General features: G+C 46.4%; 1 protein-coding gene across 1 annotated transcript in view; it reads right to left on the bottom strand.

Moving 5' to 3' along the window:
• Positions 1–19,357, bottom strand: part of STPG2 (sperm tail PG-rich repeat containing 2) — a 2,154,459-nt gene extending 2,135,102 nt beyond the window's left edge. The window contains exons 1-2 of the mRNA XM_078677832.1: positions 18,628–19,357; positions 2,187–2,293 (exon numbers count right to left, since the gene is read on the bottom strand). Coding sequence (XP_078533958.1) covers positions 2,187–2,293; positions 18,628–19,357 — 837 coding nt within the window. The remainder of the gene's footprint in view (positions 1–2,186; positions 2,294–18,627) is intronic.
• Positions 19,358–25,701: the final 6,344 nt, after the last annotated feature.

Genomic DNA, 25,701 nt, shown 5'->3' with positions numbered 1-25,701 from the left:
CATGGAGAAGGAAGCCTTTGCTGTGGTTTGGGCTCTGAAGAAGCTGATGCCATACCTGTTTGGCACATACCTCATTGTTCAGACAGACCATAAGCCCCTCTTATGGCTAAAACAAATGAAGGGTGAAAACCCAAACTCTTGAGGTGGTCCATTTCCCTACAGGGGATGGACTATAAAGTGGAACATAGACCTGGGAGTAACCATGCCAAAGCAGATGTACTCTCCAGATATTTCCACTTAGAACATTAAGACTCCACTGGTCAAGGTTAATTTAATGTCTTTGCGTTGGGGGGGTTGTGTAGGAAAGTAGTATCTGTTTCTTATGGTTACCCCCCACGGACTCAACGTAATCTCCTATGCAGATGACACTCAATTGATCCTTTCGCTCAGTGAGGACCCCTCTAATGCCAAAAGTAACTCCTGCAATGCCATGACCAACGTAGGCATATGGATGAGAGACAACTGCCTCCAGCTCAACTCCCAAAAAACAGAAGTTCTGATCTTCAGAACTTCTGGTGGTCTGCAGAACTCAGACCTACACCCACACCAACCAACCATGCATGCAACCTCGGCATCATCCTTGACAGCCAACTACCCATGAAACAACAAGTTAACGCATTCGCACCCTCCTGCTTCCACACACTCCACAGAATCTTCAGATGGATTCCAACAAACACCAGAAAGACTGTCATGCAGGCTATCGTCACCAGCAGCCTCAACTACCGCAACACCCTCTATGCTGGCATCTCCACCCAGCTCCTCAGAAGACTCCAGACCATACAGAGCATTGCAGCAAGACTCATCCAGGACCTCCCCAAACATACCCACATTGCCCCTGAGAGACCTCCACTGGCTCCCCATCCAGAAGAGATGCCAGTTCAAGATCCTCACGCACGCCTACAAAGCCCTCCACACTGCCCTCCACACTCTAGGACCTGCCTACATCAGCCACCAACTGAACTTCCACCATCTCTCTAGACACATGCGCTCCTCTTCACTCACCCTCTCACACACAGCCTGCATCCGTCGCAGCCACAAAGGTGGCTGCTCCTTCTCCTACATCGCTGCATTGCTGCCAAGACCTGGAATGACCTTCCCCTCTAGCTATGTACAGCCTCCTTGATGGAAGACTACAGAAAGAGACTCAAGACCTGGCTCTTCGATGGAGACACAGCGCCCAGATACCTTCTAAGGGTGATAGTGCTATGTTTTACAAATGCTGATTGATTGCGCCATAACAGGCATGTTTGCACCGTGGTGCAAGGGTGCCTGCCTTGCAGGCAGGATTGTTTTTGTGCAGGAAGTGGTACCTTCTTGTACAGAAATAGTCCTCAGAGGCATTTTATATTTTCTACGGGTGCTGCGGAATGCAGCACACTAAAAAAAAGAAGAAAGAGCAAAGCAAAAATAAATATGGTGGGAAAGCATAACATTCTGACTCCTTCCCAGGTCTAACAGTGTTGGTAAATCTAGAATGCATTAGAATACATGGGTGGATGGGTGGGAACACCCACACTCCACCCACGTAATGCCCCGGCCATGCAGTGTAATGCAAGGCAGCAACATATGCTGCCTTGAGATACACCAGATTCAACAAGTCACGCAGGGTAGCCTTGCGCGGATTGGTAAATCTAAATCTAAGGTTTGCATCACCTTGTGTGGTGCAATGGCGGTGCAACGGCAGTGCAAAACATTGATACATTTGGCCCTTAATATCTAGCATGTCTCCAGGTAAACAGGCATACAAATATGTGAGGAGGTACTGGGATGCACTATAAGTAAGTGCAGTCAGGAAGGGCAGTCTGGGACCCCACTCATCTGGGACCTGGTTCCACTGCATTGCCTCCTAAAAGATGAAAAGCAGACCGGCTGCTTTAAACAGTTGGTCTGCCAATCCCTAATCTGCTTCCCCAGGCCAGGAGAAAGTTCGCTGCTGTCCTAGGGTCAGCACATTAACTTTAATAGGCCACAATGGCGAGGTCTGCACCCTGCACACCCATTTAAAGGTTTGCCCATGGCAGTGTATCCCATTTATAAAACAGCCCCAGATGATCTTGCATTAATTAGAGTTGGTTCCTCAGCAAGAATATCTGTACTGTCCCTTTTCAAATCTTTTCAAAGAATCTTGAGATCTGCCTGTTCACAAATGAATCTTACAAATGCTTCCCAAGCCCTTTTCTGTTTACCTGTTTAGGAGGAACATCATATTGACCTGGCCCTGGAGCGATCACTAGCTGCTGGGCATCAAATGCAAAATCTCGGTTTGCCAAAGAAAGGAAAGGGGCGTAGCCACCTAGAAAAAAAAAATTAAAAACAAAACTGAACAACACAATAGATACCACAATGTATAGATAATTGATTGATTGATTGTTTTTATTAACAGTATGATGTCATGCCAATAAGGGAATACAAACGTCTCATATACAAACACATCATAAGATAAAAAAAATGCAGCATACTGCTTAAAAAAAACTCCATTCGTCCTAAAAACATAGGGGCTCATTAGGATGGCGGGCGGTTTGCCCCCGCCAGCCCGGGGGTAGCCACCGCCGGCCAGCGGGGGCTAACTGCCCACCATTCACACCAGAATGACCCCTTCCATATTTGGATGCCTTTGGGGTCCGCAGGGGACGTAAAGACTGTCCTCCTCTTTCGAGTCGACTGGGCGGAAAACATGTTAAATATGGTGGCGGTGTCTGCAAGACACTGCCTTCCATATTACGATGTTGGCGGAGATCAGCCTTTCCATGGCGGCGTTACCGCCATGGAAAGGCATGCGGTCTTTGCTTCTGGGGGCCCGTTGCGGGCCCCCAACGTGTTGGGGTGCGCACCTGCATTTGCAGGCACAAGGTGGCAGGCACCACGCGGTGCCTGTCATGTTGTGCATGCAAATGCACAACATGCATTTCTGACACTGCGACGGGTGCTGCTGACAGCACCGCCCGCCGCAATGTTAGAAATGCAGTATGCACCCGCCAGTGTTGGGGGTGCATCCTAATGTCTATGGCGAGACATCCGCGACATGGGCAGTTGGTCCTGTGTCCCGTTCCACCCGCCATCGTAATTGGCCCCACACATTTTACTCTAAAAGACATTATTACTACAAGCACTAGTCCGTCCCCCCCTCCGTCCCCCATTAAACAATATTTCAAGATCCACAAAGGCTAAGTTGTACCTTCTATCTGGTTAAAATATATATCATTTTTTTGATAAATTACACTAAAATATATCTACCTTCAAATTCTAGCTGGAACACTCTACGGTAAACCCACATTCACAAAAGTGTTATTAGTCACATATTTAAACAAGGTAAACATTATAATTGTGCAAAATGCAATTCTGTTTGTGCAAAATAGAATGACAGTAGTACAAAATACAACTATATTCATACGAAGTGCAAGATAGGCATTGTCATTGTACAAAATACCATTCATTTTGAAATGGGTGAGACCGTGACAATACAGCATATAATTATACTTGTGGAAAAATGCAATTATAACTAGGAGGCCTCAATGTTTCCGCACTTATTTTGATGAACTCAGTGTAGCCAACCAACATTAACTGTTCTTGTTGCACAGGACCAAAACAGAATACCACTTGTGGGACTATTAGACTGCTTTTTGAACATACAGATTATCTGTGCTTCTTATATTTTTTTACTGCCAGGAGTTTTGGGTGCACCTGTGACAATTTTACATATAAACATTGAAGATTTAGCTATTAGCTATTAAATTGTTTGCCTATAATAGCACTAATATTTAACTCTGAGTAGGGTGATGGTTGCTGCACAGGCCCCCGATTGTTGCCCATTAAAACCCCCCATTGTTCCACTCGCTATCTGGGTCATTTTTAATTTTTACTTTTGTACTGAGATTGCATAACCTACACTCTAGTCTGAGACGGTCGTAGGTTGATTCTACTGGGGTGTCTGTGGTATAGGCCGGCTTAAGCTGCATAATTGGGAAGCGTACCTGCCCTCCGAAACAAATACCCCTGCCCAAAGCACCCCTTTTATCGTCACTGCCACCCACCTCAATTGATAGGATGTTACTGAGGGCCATAGGAGTGGTCAATACAGAAATAGAGCTCACTGAGAGACGCTTGTCACTAACTCCTGTCTTACTTATTTCAGTGTCTGATTCATGTACTTCGCAAACTGCCAACCCAGTCCCTTCAGCCAAACCACCCCATCCCCACTCCAAGAAGTTACACCTAAAATAGTAGAACGTAAGGGGATAAATACTACTAGTATTCCAAAGAAGCATAAACAAACAACTCGGGGTGGGAGCGAAAAGAAAGAAAATGAGTGAGGAGTCACCATCTAGTGCAGAGGTTCGGGATAAGCCTGATTCAAATGCTGGTTGTCCTCCGCAATCAAGATTAGACACTGATTATCCTACCTGGGCATTAAACTTGTTGACTGACCTACAGAACAAACTTTGAGCCATTGTAAGGGAAGAACTCGCCCCCATACTTAATTGCATAGATAACGATGTAACAAAGGGGGATAGTAGGGAAATAAACAACAATGTAAGCAGTACTCAGGTATAAGTAGGGGGAATGATTTTGGCTGCCAGGGAGACATTTCAAACCTGACATCGCCGGATGGGTTGCGTGTGCAGAGGGGAACCATCCTTTCATCGCAGTGAGTACACCGCAATGAAGTTGCAACGAAGTCGTTACATCGCCTTGCGCTGGATGGCGCTATAAACTAAGGAATAGTAGGATTCACTATTCCGTGTAACACCACATCATTCCAGAAGCATGCAGAGGGCCACCAAGTAATCCATTTGTGGGTAGTTGGGATGCCCCTCCCAGGCCCTTGCTATTTAATATACCAGTAAACAATTTATTTGGGGTCTTGGAAGAGGTAGATTGATAAATAGCGACTCCAACTCTAGCCAAGGTATCTGTAAGTCAGCAGTCAGCAAGACCCCAAATAAATTGTTTACTTGTATATTAAATAGCAAGGGTCTGGGAGGGGCATCCCAACTACCCGGTTAGAAATGATAAAATCTTATAGGAGGCACAAACTTGCCGACATCCAGGGACGCTCGTCCTCCAGTCATTTGACAGTCAATTTTTTTCCAAAATCAAGAACGAGTAAATTATAGAACCCTTCCTGGATGACATTCAACCAACCCTGGCAAGGAAATTATGTGCACAGATTAGATTTGAGACTCTACCGCTCTGTGCCTTCTCGAATAAATGGTCCATAACTCAACCTGGAGGGTGCCATGCCTGTAACCACAAGGAAGAGACAGTTACATTGGTTTTTTTCTCTCCTGGTTATAAACTACCCAGACAGTGCTGGCTCGTTCAACTCTGCAGGAATTTAGGTTTCGTACATTGTGCAGAGGCATTTAAAGTCCTAAAATACGACACTCATGCCCCTATTGTTTTTGCTGTGTCGCCTTTTTTAACTTTTACATAGCGTATTTGTTGGACTTTCTTAAACAAGTTACCACGGCCTTAGAAACTTGCATTGCTTGTATTTTTTCTTAATCACTCTTTTTATGTTAATACCCTTTGATGAAATACGGTTTTAACCTCGTATCGTGCTATATTACACAAGTTTTTGTTTTAAGTGATTCCCAGGCAGTTTTATTTGGAAATGTTGAGTTCTGACTTGCCCAGGCTTATTTCCTGAAAAATTCTAAAATGCACTTTATTATTATTATATTTGTTATTGTTTGAAACGGGATCACCTGCTGGCCAACGCTCACGCCAAAGTCAGTCAGGGATCACCATTTCTAAGTCAGGGCAAGGGAGTTACACACCAAGATAACCCCTGCTCACCCTCTAGGTAACGTGACGCGAGCAGCAAGGCTAATCTCGGAGGCAATGTGTAAAGCGTTTGCGCTCGCACCCCAGCAACCACACCCTAGGCCCACCACAAAGGAAACTCCACACAAGGTTATATCAAAAATAGCCTTTGTATTATAATAAAAACACATTATATAAGACACACACTTTACAATGTGCCAACAGGCACGGGCAGAATTTACAAGGGATTATGTACAGGACAGGGCCACCTGGACCACTGTCAGGGGTATGCACTTTTTAGAAATAATACTTGTAGGTATAACACTTAGCACATAAACATATAATGACTGTAGCACAAAAATAGTAAATGTAGCATACAACCAGTAATCACTGGTAAAGGGTAAATACCTCCTACGCAACCCTAACCACTGTAGGAAAGTCACGCAGGGAACTAGGACCTTATAAGCAGGACCTATAGAAGGAAAACCATCACCTAAGCAGGTCACTTTTAGCAAAGGGAAGGAAACCTAAAATAATCACCTAAGCAAGTCACATTTAGCAAAGGTAATAAAACATAAACAATCCTCTAAGCAGGTCACTTTTAGCAAAGGGGATAAAACATGGACAATCACCTAAGCAGGTCACTTTTAGCCAAGGTAATAAAACATAAACACATTGCACATGGGACTTAAAAGCATATTCAGAGGTGCAGGTAGAACAGTTGTGCAGGAATCATTTTAGCACGTAAACCATAAATTGCGCAGGGTGCACGTAGGCACAACACTAGAATTGTCCCTCAGGCCAACTGGCCTCGCAATGGCTGAAAATGCCCTGAGTCCAAATGTCAGGGATGGCTGCGCAGGCAGCCAGGAACACAAGCCTAAACGTAGCAACTGTCCACTAAGTGCTGGACAGTTGTAAATAAATGATGGCCAACGTTGGAGCCTCGTGGGCTCAAGAACAATGGTGACGGCAAAACAGCGTGGGAGCCACGGGGCTCTCACCAACTGCCTGTGTCCCCCCAAGAGCCTCTCTCTGGGCTCTAAACCAATATAATGTCACTCAAGAGCCTCCCTGGGGCTCTAAAACAAATGTGGGCGATGGGCCTCTCTCAGGGCTCTAGAACAATGAATAACTGGGGCCCAAGAGCCTTTTAGGGCTCGAAGAACAATGGCGCCTCGAGGAGCCTCTCTGGGCTCTCAAACAAATAGATGGGCCCCCACAAGCCTCTCTGGGCTCGACGAACAACAATGGGGCGTCGTTGGAGTCCTTCGTGGACTCGAAAGTAGGAATGCCCTGAGCCTCTCGGGGCCCGTCACCGGTGTGGGCGGAACGTTGGAGTCCCTCACGGGGGACTCAGAACAAATGAATGCCCCCAGAGTCTCGTGGCTCTAAATCGATAAAAATGCCCCTGACAGAGACGCGACCCGGGGCACGCCCGCACTCACCAGATACTTCGGGAGGCGGCGTCTCCTCGCGGCGTCGGCTCTTCGGGGCCTCTTTTCCCGGGGCTCTCCCTTCGCTCGGGCGCCTCGGGACAGTCAACACAGGCTGCTTCCTGCTTCGTCTCGCCTGGGCAGCCAATCACCGGGCAGGTCGCCCGGCGAGCCTCACGCAGCCTAAACCAATGGCAGCGCGGCTTCCGGGTGACATCAGCGGCTGCTCCTTCGGCGTCTCCTCTGCCCTGGGGCTGCGGCGGTGATGCGGGGCTGAAGAGGGGTGGGCTCCCTCGATGAAAATGTGAATATGCGGCGTGGGCAGCCGCGAAAGGAGAATAAAAGCGCTACCAAGCGCTATAAGCAAAGTCAAGTGCTCCCAGGCGCCAGGGGACAGAATAAAGCGCTCACAGCGCTATGGGCCAAATAAAGCGCTCCCCAGCGCTGCAGGACATGAGAACAGTGCTCTCAGCGCTATAGGCAAAAGCAAAGCTCCAGCAAGGGCTGGAGGCAGGCAGGGGGGGCAAGGCTGGGCCCAGAGCCAGCTCACTGGGTCTCCAGGCAGGGAGACAGTCCAAGTGGCGGTCCTCCTGGCCCCAGCAACAGCAGCAGCCCCCTCAGCTAGGATCCAAAAAGCAGAACAGTTTCTGTGGGGACACAGCCCCATTTTTATACTGGTCATTCCTTTGTCTCAGGGTGCAGGGTGGGGGGAAACCAGTCGCAGCTGGTTTTGGAGTACCCTTGATGGCCCAACCACCCCTTTCATTCACTGGGGAGGCTAGGGTCGTTAGACGCACCACAGGGGCCGGAGCCAGCATTGTGTGGGGAAAGTCCAGCCCCATCAGGAACCAGGTGCAACCCTCCCACACATCACTCATGCTGATCTCTCCACTCACTCCTGGGCAGACCCATCCAGACTTCCTGGAGCCAGGCTTGCCAGCCAGCTCCAGCCAATCACGCTCCAGCACCCTCACTGCACACATACATCAATGTCTAGAAGTAGCACTTCCCCACTAGACACATACAAGCCGCACATACCATTGCGCAGCATTCACTCTCACGAGTTCACACATACCAAACTCGAGCCGGCACTCCCCACGCATCAGGAACTAACATGGACACACATATTCCCCATGCATTCCTATGGGAGGGCAGGCCAGCCATACTACACGCACGCACTTTACTCTGGGACGCGGGGAAAAAGTGCGCAGAGACCCAAAAATCACTAACATAGATCACATACTAAAAGCAAAAAGTTTAGGGGTGAACCTGCCATAAGGGCCAAGTCCAACACAACCCCCTTCCAGCCAAAACGCAGGGCAGACCAATCACCACCGTGATGGGCTTCCCTGCTTGGGGCGATAAAACACGGACGCGGGCCCGCAACTGCAGGGACACCCTCCTGTTTTATGCCACGGTGAACCCCTGGGGTTCCTTCTAAAACTACTGTAGGGACTAACAGGGCTACCCCACTGGTACTCTCCAGCTGCCCTCGGCCAGGACCAGGCCCTAGGCCACCCAGGTGCCACTGGATCCTGCCTACTCACAAAGTGGGGGGTAGTAACCCCTGGCACATAATAGCCATTCTCCACCCTTCCTGTCTGCAAGACAGGGCTAGACTACCACTGGTTCTCCAGCCTAGGGTCTACAACCTCAGGTGGACCAGGAGTCTCAGGGAAGGCTCTCCTCCCCCTATCTCTTCCTCTAGGGTTCCTCCTCCTCCTGCGAGGGGTACCCTCTAAACACCATTCTCCCAACCCAGGGTTTAACCCCTCAGGTTGCACCGGGGTCAGAGGTGGGCTCTCCCACCCTCTGCACCCCCTTCCAGAGTCCTGCTCCCTCCCAACGGGGGCGGTACCTCTGGAAGAAGAACTGGTCAGGACACTGTTTACAGTAGTCCCACCCTTCAGGTCAGGTGGATCCTGAACCTGGCCTCCCAACCTCGGGTCTAAAACCTTTGGTGGAACCAATGCCTGGCACTCCAGGACTTCTGGGGACCCACATATTATCCCCCAATCACTCTTTTCGCTGGACTCCTGTACTCTCCCCACAGGAGCGGTACTGCCAGACTCTAGAACCATAGAAGCTCCCCTTACAGATGCTCCAGGTCTTCTACACACTAGGAGATCTCCCTCAAGTGAACTAACAGGAAAGCTTAGGTTTCCATCCTGGTGTTCCCTAAAGAAACCATCCAGGCTCTGGGGCAGGGCTTCGGGCGCTTTGGGACTCTCGGTCTCACACTCACTACCGCTCCACTGAGACAGGTAGTAAGCCCCTACACCCTCCTCACTGTACTGGGACCTAGCTGGGCTACTCTCACCCTCCTCCACCACGCTGGGCTGGAGGACACCTGACCCACTATTGTTGGAATCACTCACCAGTGACTCTAAAGAACCTCTTGCACTGTCCCAGCGCTCTGCTTCCTCTGCTAGGTCCCAAGGACAAAAGGAACCACACTTCAGCAGGTGCTGGCGCAACTCTGGACAAACAACACTGAGCAACTGCTCCTTGAGAACTACACCGAGCAGTCCATACAAATCCGGTTTCGGGTTAAGCTCTCTCCAACTGTCCAGTGCTTCTCCACATTCATCCACAAACTCCTCCCAAGACTGGTGAGACAGTTTCCTAAGTCTCCTGAACTTCAACCTATACTCCTCTTCTTGGAAAACAGGTACCAGACTCGGGGAACTGGGAGTGGGACCTTCTACACTAACATTTAAATAGCTGCCACCACTGGACTCAACCCTCCCTGGGGAATCCAGAAAATTAAAATTGTGCGCAGGGGATAGTCTATCCTCTAGGGCTGCTCTCTCACGGATGATGGCCATTCTCTCCTCCTCTATCCTCTGCTGCGCTAAGACCCTCTCGATCTCTAGCTGTTGCTTCTTAACACCCAGCTGCGCCATAGCCTCGGCATGCTCCAACCTGAGCTGTTCTATCGCTAGCTGATACTCCCTTTCTTTCTCCCTATCTTCCCACTCTTCTGGGGACAGGACAAGGGATGGGGCGCTGGTACTGACACTGGACCCAGCAAGGGACTCCCTAACTATGGGGTCCTCACTATCTGCTGGTGCCCATTCAATCTCATCATCAGAATCCTCAGGGCTCCCCACAGACTCACCACCCTCATGGCGTGTGGCCTGGGCCCTCTCTCTCACTGCGCTCAAGATCCCATTGATCCTTTTGCCATAGGATCAGGCTGCTCCTAAGTTCGGACTGAGTATCTGACTCATCCACCCCTATGTCTCTCTCTTCACAGAATCTGACCAACTCCAACATACTGTATCTAAACAGATCACAGAAATCAAAAGTAGGCTCCATTTTGGCGGACGTTCTCAAGAAGAGTTTGACACAGGGAACCTGGGGGTCTAAGCTTAACAAGAGTATACAATTACAAAAATTCAGCAAGATTCCTATCTCAGAGAACTTGCACTCCTCTGTCCAGTGTAACACACCACTCATTCACACACACACCCCCTCGGTAAGGCAGTTTCTACCACCCCTGATTTCTCAACCTGACCATAAAGTGACACAGGAACCAATCTGGGAGCAGGGCGGGGAACAAATGTACTGGACACAAATTACAAAATGACACCTTTCAGGAGAAGCAATACTTGAACTTCACCAAAAAACAATAATCCCCAAAATGTGGTTATCTAAAAATGTAGAGTTTTGTAGTGCGGCCTGTCGCCACTGTGGTACAGCGCAAACGCAAGTCCAATCCGCATCGCTTGCCACCAATGTTAGAAACGGGACCCCCGGCCGGCCAACGCTCACGCCAAAGTCAGTCAGGGATCACCATTTCTAAGTCAGGGCAAGGGAGTTACACACCAAGATAACCCCTGCTCACCCTCTAGGTAACGTGACGCGAGCAGCAAGGCTAATCTCGGAGGCGATGTGTAAAGCGTTTGCGCGCGCACCCCAGCAACCACACCCTAGGCCCACCACAAAAGAAACTCCACACAAGGTTATAGCGAAAATAGCCCTTGTATTATAATAAAAACACATTATATAAGACACACACTTTACAATGTGCCAACAGGCACGGGCAGAATTTACAAGGGATTATGTACAGGACAGGGCCACCTGGACCACTGTCAGGGGTATGCACTTTTTAGAAATAATACTTGTAGGTATAACACTTAGCACATAAACATATAATGACTGTAGCACAAAAATAGTAAATGTAGCATACAACCAGTAATCACTGGTAAAGGGTAAATACCTCCAACGCAACCCTAACCACTGTAGGAAAATCACGCAGGGAACTAGGACCTTATCAGCAGGACCTATAGAAGGAAAACCATCACCTAAGCAGGTCACTTTTAGCAAAGGGAAGGAAACCTAAAATAATCACCTAAGCAAGTCACATTTAGCAAAGGTAATAAAACATAAACAATCCTCTAAGCAGGTCACTTTTAGCAAAGGGGATAAAACATGGACAATCACCTAAGCAGGTCACTTTTAGCCAAGGTAATAAAACATAAACACATTGCACATGGGACTTAAAAGCATATTCAGAGGTGCAGGTAGAACAGTTGCGCAGGAATCATTTTAGCACGTAAACCATAAATTGCGCAGGGTGCACGTAGGCACAACACTAGAATTGTCCCTCAGGCCAACTGGCCTCGCAAGGGCTGAAAATGCCCTGAGTCCAAATGTCAGGGATGGCTGCGCAGGCAGCCAGGAACACAAGCCTAAATGTAGCAACTGTCCACTAAGTGCTGGACAGTTGTAAATAAATGATGGCCAACGTTGGAGCCTCGTGGGCTCAAGAACAATGGTGAGGGCAAAACAGCGTGGGAGCCACGGGGCTCTCACCAACTGCCTGTGTCCCCCCAAGAGCCTCTCTCTGGGCTCTAAACCAATATAATGTCACTCAAGAGCCTCCCTGGGGCTCTAAAACAAATGTGGGCGATGAGCCTCTCTCAGGGCTCTAGAACAATGAATAACTGGGGCCCAAGAGCCTTTTAGGGCTCGAAGAACAATGGCGCCTCGAGGAGCCTCTCTGGGCTCTCAAACAAATAGATGGGCCCCCACGAGCCTCTCTGGGCTCGACGAACAACAATGGGGCGTCGTTGGAGTACTTCGTGGACTCGAAAGTAGGAATGCCCTGAGCCTCTCGGGGGCCCATCACCGGTGTGGGCGGAACGTTGGAGTCCCTCACGGGGGACTCAGAACAAATGAATGCCCCCAGAGCCTCGTGGCTCTAAATCGATAAAAATGCCCCTGACAGAGACGCGACCCGGGGCACGCCCGCACTCACCCGATACTTCGGGAGGCGGCGTCTCCTCGCGGCGTCGGCTCTTCGGGGCTGGGCTTCTCCTCTTTTCCCGGGGCTCTCCCTTCGCTCGGGAGCCTCAGGACAGTCAACGCAGGCTGCTTCCTGCTTCGTCTCGCCTGGGCAGCCAATCACCGCGCAGGTCACCCGGCGAGCCTCCCGCAGCCTAAACCAATGGCAGCGCGGCTCCCGGGTGACATCAGCGGCTGCCCCTTCGGCGTCTCCTCTGCCCTGGGGCTGCGGCGGGGATGCGGGGCTGAAGAGGGGTGGGCTCCCTCAATAAAAATGTGAATATGCGGCGTGGGCAGCCGCGAAAGGAGAATAAAAGCGCTACCAAGCACGATAAGCAAAGTCAAGTGCTCCCAGGCGCCGGGGGACAGAATAAAGCGCTCACAGCGCTATCGGCCAAATAAAGCGCTCCCCAGCGCTGCAGGACAAGAGAACAGCGCTCTCAGCGCTATAGGCAAAAGCAAAGCTCCAGCAAGGTCTGGAGGCAGGCAGGGGAGCAAGGCTGGGCCCAGAGCCAGCTCACTGGGTCTCCAGGCAGGGAGACAGTCCAAGTGGCGGTCCTCCTGGCCCCAGCAACAGCAGCAGCCCCCTCAGCTAGGATCCAAAAAGCAGAACAGTTTCTGTGGGGACACAGCCCCATTTTTATACAGGTCATTCCTTTGTCTCAGGGTGCAGGGTGGGGGAAACCAGTCGCAGCTGGTTTTGGAGTACCCTTGATGGCCCAACCACCCCTTTCATTCACTGGGGAGGCTAGGGTCGTTAGACGCACCACAGGGGCCGGAGCCAGCATGGTGTGGGGAAAGTCCAGCCCCATCAGGAACCAGGTGCAACCCTCCCACACATCACTCATGTTGATCTCTCCACTCACTCCTGGGCAGACCCATCCAGACTTACTGGAGCCAGGCTTGCCAGCCAGCTCCAGCCAATCACGCTACAGCACCCTCACTGCACACTTACATCAATGTCTAGAAGTAGCACTTCCCCACTAGACACATACAAGCCGCACATAATGGTGCACAGCATTCACTCTCACGAGTTCACACATACCAAATTCGAGCATGCACTCCCCACGCATCAGGAACTAACATGGACAAACATATTCCCCATGCATTCCTATGGGAAGGCAGGCCAGCCATACTACACGCACGCACTTTACTCTGGGACACAGGGAAAAAGTGCGCAGAGACCCAAAAATCACTAACATAGATCACATACTAAAAGCAAAAAGTTTAGGGGTGGACCTGCCATAAGGGCCAAGTCCAACAGTTATATTGTACAGTTATTCACTGGGACGCCCTTTAGTTTATACTTTTTATATGAACTAATTTTATGCTTATGTATTATCTATGGTTCACTTGTGTATACTCCTTTGGGAGGAAACATCTTTTTGTCTGTTGATGTACTTTTATGGGCCATGGGACCGACATAAAGTAATGGAATGGATTATTTTTTATTTATTAATATTTATTTAATTGAAATTTTATAGTGTTAATTGTGGGACGTAATTTATTATTAATTGGTTGTTAATTAATATTAAATAATTGGCAATTAATTAAGGTAATTGTGTAAAGAAAATAGGTGCAGATTGCAGGGTTTATAGAGGTAAAGGGTGGGAAGTCATTTATTTTTAATTAATTAATATTTAAGGACAGATTACCATGTCCTTAGGAAGGGCTCTGAATCGGATTTAGGTTTGCAGAATCCGATCCGGAGCCCTTGCTACCGACCGAATCGAACACACTTCCAAACGACCAAGTACAATGCCAGGAAGCCGGTAGGGCTGTCTGAATCGATTACAAAAGGCATTCGGACAGGTCTAGCCTTTCCAGAGCCGATTCGTACAGCTCTATGGACTCGGTTTCCGAGCAAGCGAGTACAATGACCAATTCGACAGCCTTTCCAATTTGGTTTGCCTGGAACAAAACGGCTGTCGGAATTGGTCTATAGGGGCCCGTAGTAGGCCCCCCTTCCCCCAGGGCCCTCCGAATCGGACCCATGGGTCCCCTCTACCCAACCATGCACAGTGTGGCAGGCATCATAGGGGGTCCGCCACAGGGTGCACAATTTTCCCTACCCAACCCTTTCTTCAATGGGAGCCTGTGTTCTCGTTCAGAACACAAGTTCCCATTGAAGTCAATGGGAGTCTGACCAAATCGTATCCGGATGCATACGGATGCTCGGTCGGCCTCCCCAGATCTGAGTCGTTCGGAAAGCATTCCTGAACCGTTTCAGTCGGTTTGCTTTCCGAATGAGATCGGAACCGGCCCCTTAGTTATTAATTAATATAAATTAATTAATTGATAATCAAATATTGAAATTGTGTAATTAATTTTAGGTGCGGGTTGTGGGGTTTATAGGGGTAAAGGGTGGGAAGTAATTTATTTGTAATTATTAAATAACAAGTTCATTAATATTAATTAATTGATTGAAAATTAAATATGGAAATTGTGTAAGTAATTTTAGGTGCAGGTTGTGGGGTTTATAGAGGTAAAGGGTGGGAAGTAATTAATGTATAATTAATTAATAATTAGCTGATCATTAATAATAATTAATTGATCATTAATTAGGGTAATTGTTTATTTTTTGTGTGTGTGGGCATTGGATTCTAGGGGTAAAGGGTGGGGAGTAAATTAGTTGTTAATTACTATTAGTTTTTTAATTGAAAATACATTTGAATTGTGTAATTATTTTTTTACTGTTTAATTTTAGCTGCAGATTGTGGGGATTATAGGGGTAAAGTGTGGGAAGTTAATTCATTTTTTTGTGTTTTAATTTGTTTTTCAATTAATAATATTTCTTTCATTGATAATTAATTATGTTAATTTTGGAAGTACAGTTTTTTTTATTGAGATGTGGGTTCTGAATTGTGTGCTGTTATAGGGCTGAAAATAAAAAAAACATGTATGTAATAATTAATGATTTTGTTTCTAAATGATTTCGAATTAAAAATATGTTTTTGCTTGAAAAGTAATATTTTATTTTATTTAATATATTTGTAGGTATTTGTCATATGTATTTAACATTATAATATGTTTTTATTTTATTCTGTTTTTTAATATTAAATATATTTGTATTTTAATGTTTAACATATTTATATATTTTTCATTTTTGTTGTTGTTGATATTTTGTTTATTTTTAATTTTCAACAGACTGGCGTGGGAATACTAATTTTTACCCCTCTGCAATCCAGCACTTTCTCTGCTGTTGCACTGACTAGAGTGTGAATAGTAAATGTTATCCCTCCACTATCCAACACTTTCCCTACTGTTGCACTTACTGGAGTGAGAATAGTAATTTTTACCCCTCTGCTATCCAACATGTTCCCTACTGTTGTACTCATTGGAGTGGGAATAGTAATTTTTACCCCTCCGGTATCCAACACTTTCCCTACTGTTACCCTCATTGGAGTGAAAATGGTCATTTTTACCCCTCCGCTACCCAACACTTTCTCTACTGTTGTACTCACTGGAGTGGGAATAATAATTTTTACCACTCCACTATCTAACACTTTCCCTACTTTTTCACTCACTCGTGTGGGAATAGTAATTTCCCCCCTCCCTGCTATCCAACACTTTCCCCACTGACTGGACTGGGAAATTTAAGTTTAAAGATTTTTAAATAGTTTAATATTTTAATTTATAACATAATGCTTTTTTAAATAGATTTTATACTATTGTTATATGTATATATATGTATATATATATATATCACAAGAAATCTTCAGACCTCCACTTTGCGCGGCGAAAGAAGAGACAGACCCCACGATATCCAGGCAGGTTATTTATTCACAAGCCTTCAAAATGCAGCGTTTCGAGTACTGGCGTACTCTTGTTCACACACCACATTTGTATTTTTTTTTTTTTTTATGTTGTTGGTTCTGACCCCACCTATGGGCCACACCTCCCACACGTGCATCACATGATCCAACTTGTGGCCCGGATTGAGAAATTTAAAGCAACAATGCGCTGCTATAAATATACTGAAAATCAAAGATATTGAATAATGTCTCAATAATACATTTAAAATAAATAGCGATAAACATGATGCCGCTAGTGTCAATTCCATCACAGTAAACACTGTTTGGTAGTTACAAAAATATATATTACTGTATAAATACATTAATGACTTCTTGTTATATCTTTACTGCCCGAATGCAGATAAATGATCCACTGATTGATTTAAAATGATATGCCTGCATGCATAATTCATAACTCAATGAGCTAAATATGTCAATGGACCAAACAAAGTATATAAACATATAATGACATTGTGAGCACATTTAAATGCTAGGCCTGACGCAGTATTGTTGAAACTTAAAACAGAGCTCAGCTGGATTATGTACAAAAAAGGAATTACCCCTATACGCACCTTAGTGTACAACCGTGACTATAAGCTACAGTCCTATATATTTATTAAAATGTATACATTTATAAATTTCATTCTACATAAATATTAAGACCTAATTTACAGAAATTTGTCTACAATAATAAACAAGTGCTCCTATATATTCACAGTGTAAAATAACCACCAAAAAACAACCAAATACTTTTTAAAAGACCGCATTGTTTAAAAACATAAACAACCAATCTAAGAACGGTGGTAGGACTGCAAGTCACCATACTAGAGTACATTTTTGTTTCTATCTTGATGTATATCTTGTAGATTACTCATATGTACTCCATTATAAAGTGCACAGTAAAGAAATTGCTGAAACCTCCAACATGGAGGTGTGATGACCTGATTGTAATGTGGATGCGATTGAACAGACATTCTACAAAAAATTGTGCAAATCCTTCGTCGCATTCAACCCGTTGGGTTGTTTGCTGTCAAGCTTGATTATGTACCGCGTCTCCAATCTGCGTAGTAATTTGTTGCGGTCGCCACCGCGTCTGAGAGGGGCAACAGCGTCAAGTACATAATATGTAAAACAAGACAGATCCCTGTTATGTCTGATGTTGAAATGACGAGCCACTGGATACGCCCCATCGTGATTGACAACGGCGCGTAGGTGCTGCAATATCCTGACATGCACCTGGGCGCCGGTACTGCCCACATAGCGCAGACCGAAGGTGCATGTCAGGACATAGACAGCGAAATCCGTACGGCAATTATAATTGCCTTGGATGGGTATTTCCGTATTGGAGAATGGAGTACTATAATAGGTGATGTTTTGGCCATATTTACAAGCTCGACAGGAGAAACATTTATGGAAACCCCTGCCTCCAAACCACTCATTAGCCGTGAGAAGTTCAGGGCTGGATTTGACCAGCTTGTTGTGCATGCTGACTGCACGTCTGAATGTCACCACTGGGTTATCGGGGGTCCTATCACGAAGAACACCATCTGTCTTGAGTATTGCCCAGTGGATTGGATTTGGCGATTTTGCCTGCTGTAAGTTGTTATCAGTCTAACAGTGTCTGCACTGGCGTTGACGTCAAGCGGTTTGGGTGCCAGTAGAGAAACTCTTGACCGTTCTCTGCTCTTTTCTAGTGCTTTAGATAAGCACCTTTTGCTGTAACCCCTAGCTTGAAGTCTAGCCATCATGGCAACTGCTCCCTCCTCAAATTTCTCCTGGGTGTTGCAAATTCTTTTTAAACGCAACAACTCACCCAGAGGGATACTGGTTATGACGTGTCTAGGATGACCACTGCTGGCGTGTAGGATACTATTGCCTGCAGTGGGTTTCCGGTGCAGTGAAGTACCCATCATTGATGCTAATGCAGACATCTAAAAATTCAGCAGATGAAGTGCTGATGCTTGATGTGAAAAATAAATTGAAATGATTGGTGTTGAGAGCATCGACAAAGATTTTTGCACTGTTTGTGTCGCCCTCCCATACACAAAACACATCATCGATAAATCGCATCCAGTGCTTCACATGTTCAATACCAGGGACGCTAACGAGATCCCGCTCCTCCCACAGCCCCACGTGCAAGCACGCGTAGCTGGGAGAGAAGCAGGATCCCATAGCAACCCCGCGTACCTGTCTCCAAATGTCCTTACCAAACAAAAAATAATTATTGTTAAGGCACCATTGCACCAAGTCACATATCATTTTGTTATGGCTGTAATATGCACAGGATTTTCGTCCCAAGAAATGTCAAATTGCCTCAATGCCCTGAGTGTGTTGGATACACGTATACAGTGACTCGATATCCAACGTGATAATGCACCAATTGTCTTGCCACTGTATGGACTCCAGCTTGGTCAAAAAGTCCCCTGTGTCCTCAATAAAGCTGGGCAACATTTGGACGTGCTCCTGTAAATAAAAGTCAATGTAACGTGAAATGTTCTCACCCATACTCTTGATCGCTGAAATGATGGGTCTCCCCGGTGTTGGATCTTTCATTCTATGCACCTTGGGAATAAGATACAAATGTGGCATAACAGGATGTTCCACCAAAAGGAAAGCATATTCAGTTGCTGAGATTAAGTTGCTTCTTTTATAGGATAACAACATTTTTTTGACGTTGTCCTTGGCATGCTTGTATTGGACACCATTGCTTTTTACATAGCAGTTAACGTCTTCAAGTTGTCTCATTGCTTCCTTGGTGTATTGGTCCCTTTGCCACAAAACAATGTTTCCTCCTTTATCAGAAGAATTCACAATAACTTCTTGGTTTTTTGACAGTTTTGCCATCAAATTGTGGTATTGTTTGGTTTGGAAACTGGACATGTTGTTTGTGCTTTGGATTTGTCTATTAAGTTTTTTCAAATCCTCGATGATGCACTCGTGGAAAATGTCCACCGCGTCCTTTGGCATAACGGGGACGAATTTGCTTTTAGGTTTGAAGGGGCTGTCTCCGGCTCCCTTTTGTTGAATGTCAATCGCTCGCAGCTCACACTGAGTGTCAGTAATGTCCATGTTGGTTGTCGGTGGAGCTGTTCCCATACTCAGATTGCACAATGTTAGGAGCGTTTTTGCATCATTGGCTGCAACCAGTGGGGAGACCGTAGTTGAATCGGCTCCCCCAGTGGCTGCTGACGTGTTCACATTGGACTTGGATTTAATTGCGTAAAACTTCTTGAGTTTTAATTTACGAATGTATAGAAAGACATCAGCTCTGGTGTTAATGTAATTAAAAGAACTTTCGGGACAGAAATTGAGTCCCAGCATGAGGAGTTGTTGCTCAGCCGTTGTTAGCGTTGTATCAGATAAGTTTATAATGGTATTTGCGCTCATCATTGTTTTCTGTTTTTCTTTTTGTGCCACTTCTTTTTTTGCATTTATATTTAAACAAGGGAACCCAACGAGTACCTATGGACCATGGGTAATTAACTTTTAAAGACAACAAAAGGTCCTAAGGAAAAAGCAAGATGAACACAAAAATGAATTTACAGACCACAATCGGTGACCTAGAGGTGGTCAGTTATACACACTTTGGATAGGGTACAGTCCTGGACGGTTGAAACAGTATTGCAGAAAATTCAATTGTATGCCATTCTGTAAATACTGTATGTCGAAACTTGTGTGTATTGATCACTAATCTACAAGCAACATTTTGGCTCCAAACTTCTTGCCTGAAAAACTTTTCTCTCTTTACTTCTATTACACTTTCTTCCTTGAAGGATAGGTACAGGACTGTACCCTATCCAAAGTGTGTATAACTGACCACCTCTAGGTCACCCTATTCCTTTTATTCTTAAATTAAACAATTCCTTACCCGGCTGGGTCTGGAAGCTTGATTATAGTACCGATTGTGGTCTGTAAATTCATTTTTGTGTTCATCTTGCTTTTTCCTTAGGACCTTTTGTTGTCTTTAAAACTTCTTTTTTTGCGGCCGCGGTGGCTTTTGCACGTTTTCTCCTTGCCCTCCGCCTTGTGTTTTTCCTCTTCCTGCATTCTTCCTCTACCTACTGGCGGTCGCCAGTAGGTAGTTATAGTTAGGATTGTTTTCCATAGGGAAATCGCAACATTCTATTGGGAATAACTTTGGCGCCGGTTGAGGAATCTGCCTGAATTTTTCCTCAACTTTGCCTCGTGGCTCTCCGCTCCTTACCAGAATGTTTGGGGAGGATTCGTCAAGCGGGGGCTGAGATAAAAGGGGGGTCCCAAAACGTGTTTTCCCCATGTTAATTTCCATAGGGCGGTCGAACTCACTTTCAGCTCGAACGGCTGAATGGATTTTCACCAAACTTGGCAAAATTGTAGGGACTGGTAGCCCGATGTGCCTTTGCTATGTCTCAAGATATGTGCTCCAGAGGATTTTGAGTAATTTGAGTTTAAAAAAATATATATATCTATAAGCGCGCCCCGGTACGCGTACCGGGGAGCGCACCGGGCACGCTACGAGACTTGCACACGGAAAGCTGATTGGCTCTCGGGTGTCTGTAAACATTCGAAACAGTCCGCAGTGGCCGCCATCTTGTGTCTCGGTAGGATCGAGACACAAGAGGTGGCAAAAAACAAAGGGGGAAATGACCAAAAGTGGGCAGGGTACACCCCCCCTGACCACCTAGGTTTGATGTGGGGGCCATAAAAGGGTCCCGCGGGACAAAAAAAAATTCTATTTTTTTCGATTTTCGCGGGGGGAGCGCCCGGTACGCGCACCGGGGAGCGTACTGGCGAGCGTACCAAGGGGAAAACCCAGTGAAATAGGAAAATAATAATTAAAAGTGCTTAGAGGTAGGGTAGCTCTGCATAGAGTTGTTGTATTGTTTGGGTGTTTTAAGTACCAACATGTAGGTACCAATGCTGAGTCTTAAATTTAATGTACACCGTTTCCTCTGTAGATATCTTGCATGTTGTTACAGAAGTTATTGTGGTATATGGAATCCATATCATAGTCTGTCGGGAAAGCAGAAAGAACATGGAGGCAGGAGATGAAAAAGAGATGTGAAATACACATTGGAGATAATATAGTGGGAGAAAGGAAGTAACTATGAGCAAAATTACTATGTAACATAAAAAAGTTGCACGGTATACTGTAAGTCTCACTTTATATTATATTCATTTCATAATCAATTTGGTACTATTTCATGAATTACATATAAAAATGAATAATGTGTCAAACAATTTTTAAATATTAATTTTAAATTTATTGTTGAGATTGTTCATTTTTATTTATTTATTTATTCAAAGTTTTATATAGCGCGAACAAGATCTTTACAGATATCAGAGCGCTTCACAGAGACAGGGGTAGGGGCAACAGGACTGAACAGAACTAATGGGAACAGTATAATAGTCACTGAACATAATAGGAAAACAGTAGTGTACAGAGAACATACCAATATACATCCAGGTAACAAGTAGTATAAGACGGCGCAAAACATTGATCACGCTACAACAGAGTTCAGGTAAACTTTGGATGTAGGGATGGCTTATACCAAATTCTAAGGATAGAGCGAACAAGGGGTGGGGGCAACGTGAGGGTAATTCAACAAACTAAAGTGTATCATATAGTGGTCGGTAGTAGGAGAGTAGCATAATAGTGTCACAATCAAATAAGAGTATAGTGTCAGGAGGCAATCAGGAGATCAAAAGTTCAAAAATACACAGCGATGCAGAGACTCTGATCCATCACCTATAAAGTTCAGGTGAACTTGGCCATGAGGATGGTTTTCACCTCTTTCTTGAAGAATGCAGTGGAGGGGATAAGCCTGGTTTCAGGAGGGAGTGCATTCCAGATCCTGGGTGCCATTCCTGAAAAAGGGCGCTTGTATGTTTTTTCCTTCCGGAATCTACGAGGTTTCAGGAGTAGGTTTTTTGTACTTCTATTGGATCTCCAGCCACCTGATATAGATAACTTTTGAGCGAGGTAGTTGGGTGCCTTGTGGTGCACGGCCGAGTGTGTCATAACGGCAATTTTTAGCTGTATTCTGGCTTCAAAAGGTAGCCATTTTAGAGATTTTAAGTCTGGGGATATATGCGAATGTTTACGTGAGCCAGTGATGAGTCTCGCGGCAGCGTTCAGGGAGGCTCTTAGGGGTGCTGTTGTGGCTAACGGGAGTCCGCTGAGGGCCACAATTCCATAGTCTATGCGAGGGATGACTAACGCTTGTACAGCCGTTTGGAAGTCCTTGGCTGGGAGGAAGGGTTTAAGTTTCCTCAGTGTGTTGTTTTGGAAATTAGCTCCTTTTGTTGCTTTGCTAACGTGCTGTTGCATGTTGAGCTTGGCGTCGAGTGTGATGCCTAGGGATTTCGCAGAGTCCACGATGGTAGGTTGGACATTGAGTGCTGTTAGGTTATTGAGCCAGGTTTGGGTGGTGGTAATTTTCGCCGGAGGTGAGATGAGTAGAAACTCAGTTTTCAGAGCATTTAGTTTGAGGTGATTAACGGCCAACCAGGATTGAGTGTTACTAAGTGTAGAATTCAGAAGTTTGATATCTTCCGGAGATCGTAGCTTTAGGTAAAGTTGTGTGTCATCGGCGTACATATGGAATTGAACATTGGATGCTTGGAGCAAGGTGGCGAGCGGTTCCATGACGAGGTTGAACAGTGTGGGGGAGAGGGATGATCCTTGTGGGACACCTAGATCTGCTGGCACAGGTGTAGATAGCACATTGTCAATCTTGAACTTCTGAGTCCGGTTATAAAGGAAGGAAGTAAACCATTTGAGAACAGTTCCCGATAGACCCATTCTAGTGCTTAGCAGCTCCAGTAGGTTCTCGTGTTTGACCGTGTCAAATGCTGAAGAGAGGTCAAGAAGGATGAGGAGGCAGGATTCATTGCGATCTAGAATTTGGAGGGCGTCGTCAATTATGTGCATCATAGCCGTTTCCGTGCTATGATTCGCTCGGAAGCCTGATTGATGAGCTTTGAGGAGGTCATATTGGTCAATGTGTTTTGTTCGTTGGAGTTGGACACATTTTTCCAGCAGTTTGGCCAGGGTGGGGATATTAGTAATAGGGCGGTAATTGTTCAGGTCAGACGGGTCAGCTGTAGGCTTCTTGAGTATAGGCGTGACTTGCCCCACCTTGAGGGAGTCTGGGATGAGACCTTGTTGAAGGGAGCTGTTAATGATTTTGGTCCAGAGTGGGAGGAGCAGGGGGATGATGTCTTTTACAGCATTGGCAGGTAGGGGGTCTATGAGGTGATTAGAGGGCTTCAGGGTGCCGAGCAGTTTGTGTATTGCTTCTTCCGAGTAGGTGTCGAAGGACAACCATGATGCATTATTTTTAGGTTGAGTGTTAGTCATTCTGGTGTGACTGGGGAATCGGCTTACATCCATGATGAGGTCATTTCTTATGTTGTCGGTCTTTAGCTTAAAGAAAGCAGAAAAGGCTTCACAGTGTGGGGTATCGCTTGTTGTGCTGTTTGGTTGTAAGGGTTGTGTCTTTGTTTGAGTTTTGATTAGTTCGAACAGCTTTTTTGGCCTGTTTTTTGCTTGGTCCAGCTGGCGGCTAAAGAAGTCAGACTTTGCGCGCTTTATTTTCCTAAAGTAGGCATTTCTCTTGTTCTTAAGCGTTTTGAGATGCAGTGATGAGGGGTCGGATCTCCAGGTGCGCTCTGCCATTCGCATAGCACGCCTGTCATCATTGAGTCTGCCGTCATACCAAGGGTTGGAGATCTTGGTGGAGATTCTCTTCAGTTGCAGTGGGGCGGCTTCGTTAACTATTGAATTCATAGAGTAAAGGTAGTGATCGGTCAATGATTGAACATCCGAGGCACCTGACGGGGGAAGGAGGAGACTGCTGATATGGGGAGGCAGGGAATTGGGGTTAAGATTCTTCATGTCCCTTTTCCAGGTCTTGGATTTGGTAGGTTGAGCCGCGTTAAGTTTAACTTTTTTGTTGATAAAGAAGGTGATAATGTGGTGGTCTGACCAGTCACAGGGTTGGATCGCCTCCAGTTGGGTAGAGTCCTCTTTGGCGATGATGAGATCAAGTATCGAGCCTTTGTCGTGTGTTGGTCTATCGCATATTTGGGTGAGGTCAAGCGCATTAAGGAAAGTTTTGAGGCTATTCACCACTGCGTCTTTCTGATCGTTCCAGTGGAGATTAAAATCACCCAGGTAGACTTGGCTGGTCTGCCGACCGGCATTGGATGTGATCGTGTCCATGAGTTGTTGAGTGAATGTGAGGTTGTCACTAGGCGGATGGTAGATGAGATGTAAGGCACAAACTTGCTTGCCCTCGCTGGCGATGTCGAGGCAGAGGAGTTCACAGGAAGTAAGGGAGGGGGAGGTGGCTTAAGTGACGGAGAGGTTGCTCCTGAAGATGCATGCAATTCCCCCGCCCGTCTTGACAGGCCTGTCCAGTCTAATGATGTGATAATTAGGGGGGACTAGTATGTCCATTATCGGTGTAGAGGCTTCGGTTAGCCACGTTTCAGTCAGAATGGCTAGGTCCACATCCATTGTTGAGACGAGATCAGCGATGTCGGAGGAGTGTCTCTGGGCCGATCTGCAATTGAGTAGGATGCATTTGAGTTTGGGAATGAGAAGGGTGGTCTTGCCTTCTAGAGAGAGGGGGACTATTCTGAGATTGTTAGGGACGGAACCTCTGTTGCTTAGGGTTGGGAGCCTCAGAGGATTTGTGAGAATTGTGGGTATGGGGATGTGCGTGATGGATATGTGTTTTATCGGACCTGGGCCATAAGAGCGAAGGAGGGAGCATAAGTCGCGGTCCGACTGGGAGTTGAGGACACGACAGGGGCGGTGGGAGTTATTGCGAGCGGGGATAGTCGGCCAACGCGGGGATCGTTGAGGGCGAAAATGTGTGGGGAGGGTGCGTCGTTTGTAGGGTAGTGGGACGGTGGGAGGTTGACTGGGCTGTGAGAAGAGAAGTTCTTTGATTGCGTGGAGATCTTTTTTGACTTGTAGGAGATCCTCTCTGAGTTGTTGGAGGGTGGAAGAGGTCAAGTCTAGAGGTGGGTTGGGGATGGTGTTGGTGATGAGAGCCGTTGGCGAGTGGTTGAGTAGTGAGCTGGAAAGTGAGCCGGGTACCGCGGGGGGGATATGCTAGCGTTATTGGGGTGCTCTGCGGTGCTATTGAGTGGGATGGAATTCGTTGTGTTGGAGCATTTGTGGGCGAGATGTGTGGGTGAGGTAAGGGGAGGGTGGGAAGCATAGGTAGAGATGTCAGTGGGAGACGGTGCAGGTGAATTGAAGAGTGAGTGAAGGCTGAAGACCGTGGGGGTGGCAGGAGGGTAGTGTGGGCTGAGAATGGGAGGGGAGAGCGGGGGGGATGCTAAGGTCTGGGAGGTGGTATGTTCTGTGGGTCCAGTAGGGATGGTGAGGAGGTGGTGAGTGAGAGTGGGGAGGGAGA

Source organism: Lissotriton helveticus, chromosome 2_1 (genome assembly GCF_964261635.1).
Source record: "Lissotriton helveticus chromosome 2_1, aLisHel1.1, whole genome shotgun sequence".
NCBI lineage: Eukaryota > Metazoa > Chordata > Amphibia > Caudata > Salamandridae > Lissotriton > Lissotriton helveticus.
Note: the sequence above shows the minus strand (reverse complement) of the source record. Positions and strands in the feature narration are given on the sequence as shown.